General features: G+C 27.3%; 1 protein-coding gene across 1 annotated transcript in view; it reads right to left on the bottom strand.

The window, feature by feature from the left end:
- Positions 1 to 1211: 1211 nt before the first annotated feature.
- Positions 1212 to 12666, bottom strand: part of LOC136985366 (WD repeat-containing protein 70) — a 37252-nt gene continuing 25797 nt past the window's right edge. Inside the window, exons 11-17 of the mRNA XM_067282637.1 lie at positions 12512 to 12596; positions 9451 to 9589; positions 8719 to 8819; positions 7533 to 7612; positions 7347 to 7463; positions 5377 to 5545; positions 1212 to 1431 (exon numbers count right to left, since the gene is read on the bottom strand). Coding sequence (XP_067138738.1) covers positions 1329 to 1431; positions 5377 to 5545; positions 7347 to 7463; positions 7533 to 7612; positions 8719 to 8819; positions 9451 to 9589; positions 12512 to 12596 — 794 coding nt within the window. The 3' untranslated portion in view covers positions 1212 to 1328. The remainder of the gene's footprint in view (positions 1432 to 5376; positions 5546 to 7346; positions 7464 to 7532; positions 7613 to 8718; positions 8820 to 9450; positions 9590 to 12511; positions 12597 to 12666) is intronic.

Genomic DNA, 12666 nt, shown 5'->3' with positions numbered 1-12666 from the left:
ATTTTTTTTTTCTTCTTTTGTAAATCGAATTCGCATTCCAGGTTGTTCATTTCGCGCTAAAAGAAAAGATAATGATGATTCATGCTCCTTAATTAACAATGTATATTGTATAAATTTCTGCGAATAAAAATTATACACAAAATATTTGAGTATTTTTTTCGGCATGGATCGCATTATAGTATTTTACATTAATTTATATGGGAAAAATTGTTTCGCTTAAGGAGGTCTCGCATTACGAGTAAGATTAAGATTCTGGAACGAATTATGCTTGTTAAGCGAGGTTCCACTGTATGCTAGATGGAATCACGTATAACGCGTCAAATCATGGTTCCCGCATGTATTTAGCGTGCAGCAGCTTCTCGTTGTGAAGATCGACATATCTACATGATGATTGTTATCTTTTGTGGCGTTTTCGAAGGCAATTTCTCGTTTACTATAATAATTATTATTCGTGCAAAGTGAATTTGAAGAAAAATCATTTATTTATTTAAATTTTATTAGGCTGAAATCTTGAAATTGTACACTACCCACTGTCGTCCGCCAGTTGGCCTTAGTTAATCTCGAGAACGGAGTTGGATAGATGAAAATAGAGATCAGACATGGAAAGCTTTGGCCGGAAACCCCGATTACATAAGAACTTCCAATTTAGTTCGGAAGTCATGTGGTTTTTCAAATTAAAATATTAAAAATCGCCACCCGGTATTATCTCTAACTTATAATTATATTAGATCAAATGTGTTATTTTATCTTAAGAAGTGATAGAGATGACGATTAAATTGTCATAATAGACAATGACGCAACACATTAGCGGCCACGGGAGACAGTTTGTGCCCAAAAATATGCATTATAACTTACAAATTATTCACGTTTTTTTTGTGCAGTAGGACGTTACAATGCGTTCAGACTTCAAAATTTGAAGGCAAATTACTGTCAAATATAAGCATTATCTCAAACAACACACAAATATAAATAATTTTTCATTTATAATATTTACAATTCTTTCTCTGTAACAACTTATTCAAAATTAAGACTGTAGCAGTTTGCAGTTTTTACAAGCAAACTACAGTAGTTCCAACCGACTACTGTAGCTGTTTAATTTTATCTGTGTGCAAGAGTTGCCAGATATCCCGGATTTATTCCGAATGTTACTCTGTACTTTATGTTAACCATATGTCTCTGAAATTCAAAAGAAATAATTTATACACAAAGAATAAAATATTTAAAATATATCTATTTACAAATACCTTTTCACAATTTTTGTACATATAACACTGTTACATAATTATAATTTACAAAATGATCTGTAAAATATAAAAATAATATTAATTTCACGATGATGATGACGACGACAATTTGATTTTTTTAGGATCGGGAGGTTTTTCATTTCCTTGATCTTTTTCTTCCTGTTGAAAAATAGTCTGTGGTTGTGTACTGAAAAAAAAAAAACATTTGCATTATATAATCAATAACCAAGTCTTGCATTAAAATTATATTCACTAATTATAACTTTAAGTTTATTTAAACTTCTTATTATTCTATAAGAAATTTAAATAATTTGATAAAATTATGACAGAAGATTAAAAAATATATATATATTCAGTGTGTAATTTCCTGTAATTAATGTGAAATATCTAAATATACGTGCCAGAAACATTCGATGATTTTTAAATTTTAATTCACAGGACATGGGTGGCCATTTACAAAATATTATTTTCAAGACATAATATGATACACATTCATTTTCCATTAAAAAAGATGTATCTGTTCAAAACAATAAATATTTACCAATTTCCCTGAAGTGTTATTTTAAAAACTGCCAGGTGTTTCTGGTGCACCTTGCACTAATAATCTTTTGAGTATGTATTTTATTTTTATTTTGAAATTTAAATAGTTCCTTATCAAATTAACAATGTAATAACAACTCTAAATGGTATCAAATTACATTATTAACAACTCATAATATAATAACTTTTACTAATGTAAACTGGGCCGGATTATCGAATAGGCAAAGTAGACAAATGTCTGGGGCCCGTAATTCGGAGGGGCCCGGCTTCAGTGCAGAAGATTTCTCTGTTCCAATTTCGAAACTCAAATCGAAATTCGATAGGACAGAAAAGGCTGTATTTAACAATTCTTACTAAGCTCCGCTCGACTAGCCATTACCTTAAAAAAAAAAAAAAAAAAAAAAAGGTCGACAGCTACCTGTGCGCTCAGAAGTAATGTACGCCACAGGATCTCTCGCGCCATCTAGAAATATTCCTAGGGCTGCGTCTCGTGGTAGTACTGATGTATGGATGGTTATGATTTATTTTCTAAATCTACACTTATACGTCGCGACATCACATATTCGATATAGCGTTCAAGTTGCTCGAGTGCGAAGATATTACAATTCAATAGTGTTTTATAAAAGAGTTAAAAAGTTATGGGTGACACTACGATATCCGCACCGGGTGTCACCCATGCTCGGCCATCCGGCCGTCAATGTCACATTATATAAGATTTGTTTAGATGCAACTTATTTAAATGGGGCCCTAATTTAAATTTTGTCTAGGGCCCGCTAGAGGCTTAATCCGGCGCTGAATGTAAACAACTTTAAAAAATTGTTATTACATTAACATATATTATTAAACTGTCCAGAAAGTTCATGCTAGTTTTGTAAGAAATTTGTCCTCCCAAATTCTAGATTAGTTAGTGAATCTGCTCAAGCTGTATTTTTTATATTGTCCAAAAAATTCAAGTTACTGCTGTGATGAGAACTTTTCAGAGACCAGAATAGGTGATAATCTGAAGATACAAAGAATCTGATAACATATCACAGTTAAAACTCCAATAATTTTTGTTGTGCAGTCTCTAACATTGTATAGGTCAGTGTTTCCCAAACTTTTTGAATTACCCTCCCTTTTATTGCATATATTTCATATATTTTTTTTTATTTCAAAATCAGTTTTTGTTCCCCTAGTCTTCCAACATCCCTACTGCCCCTTGAGTCTACTACTTACAAAGTGATAGCAATAAGTTAGGAAATCATTGATCTAGATAGAGCATGGCATCTATTGTATTGATTAATTAAGAAAAAGGGCTTGTTTCTAACAAAAATGCTAACAGTACACTATTCTTGAATGCTTACAGAACTTACTCACCCTTATATGTTTGATCAAGTTTGCATTTCTGATGGAAAATGGGATGCCTACTTCAAAACTATTAATTTATTAACTTCTTTACACTGAATGAGAACTAGGGATCAATTTGGGAGGGACCATGTGGAAAAAGCAACATTGATGATGAATTGATAATATTTAGTGAAATTATGGTTTTGTTAAATATGATAAAATCTTCATGTGAACAAACCACATCAAAGAATACACCTCAGATCAAACGTATTACATTAATACTAACTGTGAATGATATGACATTAACTAGTATTTCCTAACAAAAACCAATTCTAATTTTTTTGCTTTGTCTTGAGCTCTTCAAATAGTCTGCCATTTTTCTTTTACACAAAAAGACATAAAATGTCACTACTAAGTCATACCTTTTATGTTTTTCTTTTGGTCAAAACACAATGAAAGATGCTAACAGAAATAGAAGAGTAAAAGTATTTTCTACTCTGAGTTTCCATTCAGATTTTGATGACTGAAAACTTCTAAACAGGAAGTGACATCACTTTTCCATTTCTGCTTTCTGTTTCTAGAGCATTTTTCAACGATGTGGAAACCATTTCAAATAATCTTTGCCCTTGATATGATTATGATAACTGCTCCATACAGGATATTTCTCATAGTGCATAGTACTCTTTATATTATTATATTTTAAATTTTGGATAATTTATATAAATAATACTTCAAATAAACAATACATATCTCAAGAATACCACAAATTATAATTATAATAAATATTGTTAGTAGTATTTAATTCGGCAAAAATACTACAAAATCATTAAATGAAATATGTGTTATTTATGATAATGATATTTACCCGAAAGGACTATAGTAGTTTACTAAGTTTATAACTGAAAATTTTAGCCTTAACTTTACCAAGAATGGTTGATCCTGTACATCAATAATGACCAAATTAAGAATAAATTATGCTATACAACATGAGAGATAACAGTGATAATCAGAACATTGAAAACAATCATTCATGAGCATTTAATGAAGCTTGGTTATGTAAATAAATACAATGTATGCATTCAGTACAATTTGAAATTCTGAAAGAAATTCAATAGATTGTATAGTAAAAGATGATGGAAACAGAATTGTTTACAACAGGGCTTCCTAAACTATGGGTTGCAACCCCAAATGGGGTCAAAGTGAAATGCTGGAGTTGTGAAAATCAAATTGAAACGATTGAATTTGAAGAAATAATTGAATTTTTTCAGTAATGTAGAAACATAATTTACTTTCATTAATATTTGTATACTTAAAACAAATCCTAAAACTGGATTTTATGTATGTATGTATATTGTTTTGCTTGCAAATAAGTATACAGTAGAGAGTTGTTAATTCGAATCAATTGGGGACAGGAGTTGTTCAGATTAGTGATTTGTTCGGATAACCGATTATGTACGAAAAAATATATTAACCTGTCCGATGTTCAAATTTTTCTCCGTTGCGTGTCGCTTCGTGTTGAATTTTCGTCGATTTTAAGCCTAACGAAAATTTTTATAATAACAGTCGAGGCTATTGTATCGTTAAAAATTATTTCTTTATTTTGTACAAACAAAATAAATATATTGAAGAATATAAAAACATGAAAATTATACTTTAGAAGTAAATCTAGTATCAAAAACATTCGATTCAGCATGACACAGTCCAACTGAAAATCGTTCGGATAACCGGCGATTCGGATTACCGGGGTTCGGATTAACGACTCTCTACTGTAGTAGTTATGTGCAATATTTGTATGTTTTTATCTTATATTTAATACTCAGCCCGGGGTCGTGAAAAATCCCCATAATAAAATGGGATCATGAATGAAAAAAGTTCAGGAAGCACTGGTTTACAGCAACATTAATTGAAAAATGTCCTGGAGTAAGCAATACAAATCATTATCAACCATTTTCAAATTTAGTTTTCATCCAAAAACAAGTCACTTTCTATCTGATAAAATTAACAAGGAATAAAAATGAATTACACTCCACGTTGACTATTTAAATATATAATAACTACACTTAAGTGTTGTGGCATTACCTATTGTAATGCCACAACACTTAAGTGTAGTTATATATAACAAGAAATATTACATTCAAAGTGCTTACAAAACTATTTGATAATAGATTCAGTTAAGAGTTAATAAATCAATAATTTCAATTCAAAAATTCGCTTTCAAAATTGACAGATCAGTAAATAGACTGAAATTCCTGTTTATTTCACTTACCTGGAATATGCAGGAGTTACCCAATATGGATTTTCAGCAGCTTCTTTAGCATACTTCAAGATGGCTTCACGAGGATCAACGCTATCGTCTACTCTCTTTTTGAGACCGAGATTTCGAACAATATAAGAAGATAATGTATTTCCTGCAGATGCAAGTCTTCCTCCCTGTCCTATAATTATATAATAATATTGTACATTTAAATTTATTCAATAAAGAAATTTTTGATATTGTCTTTTTAATAATTTGTAAATATGTTAAATTTTTCCAATATTTTCTCTTACAATATAGAATTTAAATTTTTAACATACAAACTTGTAATTAAGAATGCATCAAATTATATGTATGGTAAAAATATAAATAACTATAATCATGACAGTTAAATTATTTTCTTTTATCTATGCTTCAAATTTTATCACATAAATAGTAAATAAGACATGTTTAAACAACATAAATATAATTTGAAAATTTATAAAACAGAAAATTTTTATTATTTTATGTTAAATCATTACTTCTTAATTATTTTGTAATGAAAAACACTGTCAAATTACAAAAATTACAGTTTGAGATAAAAGTTAAAGTGTTTTGATATGAATTAATGCTTCAATTATCATGCAGGTCTTCTAATTAAAATACATTGTACTCAAAATTGTAAAGTCTTTTTTGAATCACTCCGTATGACAAAACAGCAACTACTGTATTTTACGGACTATAAGACGCACTTTTTTCTTTGAAAAATTGCCTCCAAAATTCAGGTGCGTCTTATAGTCCGTAAAATACGGTAATATATAATTAACCCACAATCATATGTGGTAGCAGTAATTTTCTGCATGTACTAGTTTTTTCATGGTAATTTTTCAAAAAAATGACTTACTTAGCTGAACTTCCATGATATATTTCATACTATATGCTATCTTCTAAATCTGTAAAAATTTCAGAGAAAAAATTTTTCCCTGCTTATTACAGGCCTTAAAAACCCACTATGGAAATCTGCCATCTTGTGCCTGTCCTGTACAATTCTTTTTTCACATGGTCATATGCATAAGGTTGTGTGCTCTGACACTATTTTTCAATACAGTCAGTCATGAAAGCTTCTCAAGATTGCCACAAGAATAAGTCATGATATCGTGTTTGTTTGTCACATGGTGGTCCACAAGTCCCTATAAGACAGCTTGACCTTCAATGATCTAAATTTTTTGCAGCTTTATTTCATGCCCAAAAAATATTCTGATAAACATTTCAGCTCTCTCATCATTCATTTCCAACTGAACTCACTTCACATTAGGTCATATCTATTGCAAAATTGGGAAGGCTTCCTATATGAGAAGAATTAAGGACATTGTTCTGTAAACAAAACATCATGTAAACTGAACATTGCCACATGCAGATATTGTAAACTAAAAAACTTAAAATTTGGCACATGAGGAAAAGACATCACAGGATTTTCCAGAATAGTCAAATTTGAGGAATGGCAATTATATGCGGTGTAATTACGTGTTAAATCAGAAAAAATTGCTATCTTTTGCATATAGTCATGCTAAATGAAAACTACACATAATTGCAGGTTAATATAATGCTAGTTACTATTTTATAATGACACCATTAATATAACAAAGTAGCAATTAGCATTAATATTAGGTTAATGAATCATAATTTTCTCTTGCTAAAGAATGCTAACATGAATACATTTAAAGCTTCATTTCTTTTCAGATAAATATTAAAATTATTTTTTGTTGTCCTAGTTCAAAAACTTAGTTTTGATTATACCATACTTTCATTTTTTATTTTTTTAATACTTAAGAAACAGAAAACATCTTGAAACTTTGACTTTTTAAAATATAATGTTATCTCATTTGAGAAAATATATTATTCTTATTAATATTTAAAGTTAACATGCATATATCATATTTAATATTGAAAAAACACTTCATGCATTAATAACTTAAAATAATTTTTCCAATAAATATACAAACCTGGCCCCGTAACAGGTAAATCAGGACGATGAGACTTTACTGGATCTTTTCTATCCTTTTCCATTTGTTTCTTTGTACTTCTGCTACGCTCCACTCGAAATAATGGTAGGGCATGAGCTAAAAAAATAAACATTTTTATTATCATATAAGTCTAAATCCAATTCATTATTAACAAAACTGCCATACGTGTAATAATTTGTTCTTGAGCAACAATTTCTAATTTTTTCTCTCTTCGTTTTGGTTTCATTACACACAACTTTGCTCCTCTAAAATTATAAATAATTAAATGTTACAAAATGTTTCATAAATTTATTTTATTGCAGTTAAAGAATTTACTAAAAAAATTTTATAACTTTGTTTTTTCATAATGTTATAACTTTTGAATAATGTATTTCATTCTTATTAAAAATAAATTAAATCTACAGGCATTTTATATTATTATATTCAAGAAATAAATTGTGATTATTCTTTTTTAGCAATAAAATATATTTTTATTTTCATTGTTCTGTTTTCATTTACAAATTGATTTTTGAAATAATACTTTAAAACTAATTTGAAAATGAGAAAAATGGTGATTAAAACCCTTTCGTTAGAAATAAAAATTTTTCTTAGATCAAATATGAGAAAATTATTAATTATATTTATGCATAGAAATGCAACAAAAAAAAAATTATAATCCTAAATAGTCATTTAAACTAAGAGAAACTGAATAAATGTATTAAACTTCTGCACTTAATAAAGCTAAATATTTTTGCAACATAAAATTTAGCTTCATTAAACAATAAAAACACACAAAGATTAATTAATACATTAAACATTATTTTAGGTGATTTTAACTCTTTCAAATGTATAAACAATAATTTTATTAAGACTTGCTAAAACTTCTATACAAAGATTGCTTCAAAGCATTTTCCTTGAGATGGAACAATAACTACAATTGTATGCAAATAATCAATCAATCCATGCAATAATAATCATTTAATGAAGTAAATCATAACATACTATTATATGTATTATACAATTTCATTAATTATAAAACAGAACAATATTTAATAATTTTTATTGACTAGTAGCATAACTTTCTCATTTTTCTCATTAATAACTAATAATTGAAAAGTCTCTCAATAATAAATATCAATATTTTTCAGTAATTTTGATGACTCACTTTTCAGATTATAATAGCCCTTTATGTTCAAAAGCTATTGCATATTTTTACAATAGCCTTTGAATGTTATTAAAATGATTTAATAGAAATAAATATTTAACAAGGAGAATTATTTTAAAAATTTTTCTGATAACAAAAACAAAGAAGTATTAAAAGTTTTTCAAAAATATTTTAAAATAAAATTATAAAATAATTAATTTATATTACCTTTCACTATAATCAGGATTATAATAAATTTTCACTAAGCCATTTGAACATCCCAACATAATTTGATTAAGTTTTGGATGCCAAATACTGCGAATAATACTCTAAAATAAAAATAATTTGTATTAGTAATTTTGTCATAAAGAATCATTTTTAAATTCTTAATATACATATTTCCAGAATTCACAGCATTATACTTTATAGTATGTTAAATTAGATTATGTTACAGAGTATAAACTGTCTATAAAATAAATTCTTAAAATCCATCAACTTTTATAGATAAATATTTTTGAAAAATTATTTCTGTGTATACAGTCACCATCCATTTGACATTATTATTTAATTTTAATGTATTTACTACTGATAAAATCAGTCATTGGCTGAACCTGTTATAAAATCTGTGACTACAAATATTTATAACCTGTTATAAATTTGTGTTTTTAAATTTAAACTACAAAAATTTTTAAATAAATAATATTTTATATCCTATTGTACTGTATCATAATAGTAAACAATGCAATTAAAAACCTATAACATAAAGAAATGAAGAATATTATAATAAAATAATTTTCTTTTCATTTTATTTCATCCTAATAGTGGATTGCAAGAAATAATATTCATGATCAAAAGTCAATTCTCATGACTTTAACTTAAATTTGTATAAAAAGAAAAGTGATAATATACAGATAATTTACATTAGCAGCTGAGTTAAATAAAATGAAAAATTTCACCTACGGCATTTGTAACATCAATTTCATAAGAAATTTTTAAAGTATTTTTTTCTAAAAATACTAATTTTCCATAATTTTCTCCTTTCTGAAGAGATGTTCCTGTCATTATGATAGAATTATCTGGACTAAAATTGCAGTCTGTCCTAAATATTACAAAAAATTTAGTTTATTAAAATGCATTCAATAAATATTTTACTCTAATTAATTATTTACTTATTAATTAGAGAGAGTACACAGTTAATTTCTTTCTTTATTTATTCTTCTAAAAGAAGGCAAGACCTATGCATGACATGATGTAACAACTTTATTTAGTTTTTACAATGATGTACATTTCGATTTTCTTTGATTTTATATTTCACTGTTCTAGCATTTTAGCAGCTATAATTGATTTTAGACTGTAATAGTTGCATGTGGGCCTTTATTTGGGCCTTAAATTTCTTTGTTAAGATGCATATTCATGGAATTTAAACTTGTCTCAAATATAAATTATTGGTGGGGATATGTGCAGCTTTACTAAACAATTGATTACTAAATAGAGTACTAGAGCCCCACTCAAAATGTATATCACCATAAAAACTAGATATTGTTGTTGCTTCTGAGGTCTTGTATTAGTTTTATCATCTTAGAAGAACAAATAATAATAAAAAATTAATTAATTATACATAATATAAGTTGGTTCTTTTCTAAATTAAATTAATTCAAGTAAAAACAAAGAATTTAATTTAATTAAAAGAAATATTACATATTTTTCATATAATAGATATATTTTAATATAATAAAAGTATCATATACAAAAATTCTTGAACAGAACAATTCCAATATGATTTTTAATATTTTAATTTGTCTAATTTGTCAAACCCCTTTTCTTTTCCATTTAAAAAATATTCATCATCATCTCTTCATGCCACTGAGATAAATGAAATATTCATCTCTGCTCACAGTGTTTAATTTCTTTAGAGTTATTGGTGCAATTCACACAAGCTCCATTTCTATAACAATGGCATTTGATTGAATTTTCAAACTTTCTAATTCTAGATGCCTGACAATGGCTTATCAGCCAAAAACATTAGTATCTTTGGTTTTATCCTGGACATTACATAAACAGTTTGTTTTCTTTGATAATATTTGTTGCAAAATATATGTACAGTAAGATCCCGCTTAACACTGTCTTGATTAACGCTGATTCGATATAACACAGTCTACTGAAACCCTAAAAAAATGCTCAAAATTTACACTGATTCAAATTATCACAGCATTTCATTGATTTGTATATTATATGATTATTTACAAACATGAACCAATCAGCAAAAGGTGACAATTCACCATAGCACTATACTTTCCTTAAATCTAAGTTCGTTTTGTGCAATTTTGGTAAAATTATAACATCATGCATGCCATAGAAAATATCAACTTCGTTTAGCAGGAATTAACTGATAAATGCATAAACGGAGTGTGGAAAAAATTATGGCTGAAGGTATCCAAAAACTCTCAACAAAAAGAGCCTATTGCCGTATCGATTAGGTTGACCAAATTGTCAACCTAATCGATACAGCAGGACTAGGAGATGTAGACAAGCAGGATATTGAGGAGTTACTGCAGGTTTCTGGTGAAAGCCTTACCAACGATGACCTTCAACAAGGAATTCATGTAGAACTGGAAAATAGTGATTCTGAAAACGAAGAGCCCAAAGAACTTGCTATAGATTTCCTTAGTAAAAGTTTGGTAACAATAACTGAAATCATTGATCAAATTGTAGTGAACAATCCAGATTTTGAAAGGAGTGCAAAAGCAAAACGAGGCATTTTGGATGCAATCTTCTGCTACCAACATTTGCTTAAGAAAAGAAAAAAAGTGACAAATGAAACTACAAGATTTTATTGCAAAAAACAAGAATTTCAGAAGAGCCGGAACTTTCATGACAAAAAATGAACTTTACATTTCTATGTGCATTTGTTTGTGTTATTTAACATATATTTTGATGCAAATTAATATAAAAATAACTTAAAATTAAAGTAAAATGAACTTTATGACCAAAAATAAAAGTAAAATGAACTTTATGACCAAAAATAAAAGTAAAATGAACTTTATGACCAAAAATAAAAGTAAAATGAATTTTGCGACCAAAAATTTATTTTTGGTCGCATGTTCCCCTTTCCCTATTTACTCTATGTTAAAATGTCCTCATTTAACACTGTTTCATTTAGCACTTTGTCATCTAGGAACGCATCCCCTGCGTTAAGCAGGGTCTTACTGTATTAATGTTAATTTAATTATCTGAAAACAAGGAAAGATATATTGAAATTAACTCAACAATATAACACACACTACTCATTTACTACTTTTCCACAGCACATTTTAATATTTTATAAATTACAATAATTGCATTTTGAACTATTTATCTTCAAGTGAATTTAAATATTACAAAGCTATATTTTTACAGTTAACTAATTGAATACAACTGTATCATTGATGAATGTTGAACATTTAAAAAAAAACTGAAGATAAGTACATAATTCAAAAATGTTTACTTTTAAATGTGCTCTAACAAAATAATGAATAAATAAGTTTCATTATAAATAAATGTATAATTTCTTTTTAACACACACACAAAAACGAGAGCTAATTAAAAAAAAAGAAACACTTGAGTTCAAGCATTCATCTTCAAGAAAATTTGTAATCAAAAAGATCAAATACATTTCTTAATTTTTACGATAAATGTTAATTATATCTGCTGAATTCATCATCTGAATTTAAAAATATAAGTCATAGGTTAATTAATATATGCTTATCTACTTAAAATTATTATTATTTAATTAACTTTTTTTTATTTCTGACTTTCAACAAATATTGATATATGAAAAAAATTTTTTGATTCAGATAATGTTTTACTATTTAAATCAAAATAATGAATGCATTATTACTTTAGTTCTTAAGTATTATTTACATTTTAATTGTCTAAGTTGATAATATAAATTTTTTCTGTTTTTGGAGAATTTCATTATAAATTTTAGAAATGTTTAATTTTTATTATTAAAACATAAATAATTATTTTAGCTTTTACATACTCAGGAAACCTATTATAAAGTCCTTTAGCAACACTGACAGGTTGTTTGTAATTTCTTAAATCCCATAATTTTAATGTTTCATCACCTATTATAGAAAAAAACAGGTTATAATAAAAAGTATATAATTATAAATCATTAAATTTATTTCAAACTAT

The sequence above is a fragment of the Centruroides vittatus genome, unplaced genomic scaffold, assembly GCF_030686945.1.
Source record: "Centruroides vittatus isolate TY-2023 unplaced genomic scaffold, ASM3068694v2 contig_962, whole genome shotgun sequence".
Lineage (NCBI taxonomy): Eukaryota > Metazoa > Arthropoda > Arachnida > Scorpiones > Buthidae > Centruroides > Centruroides vittatus.
This window is presented reverse-complemented; position numbering and strand designations above follow the sequence as displayed.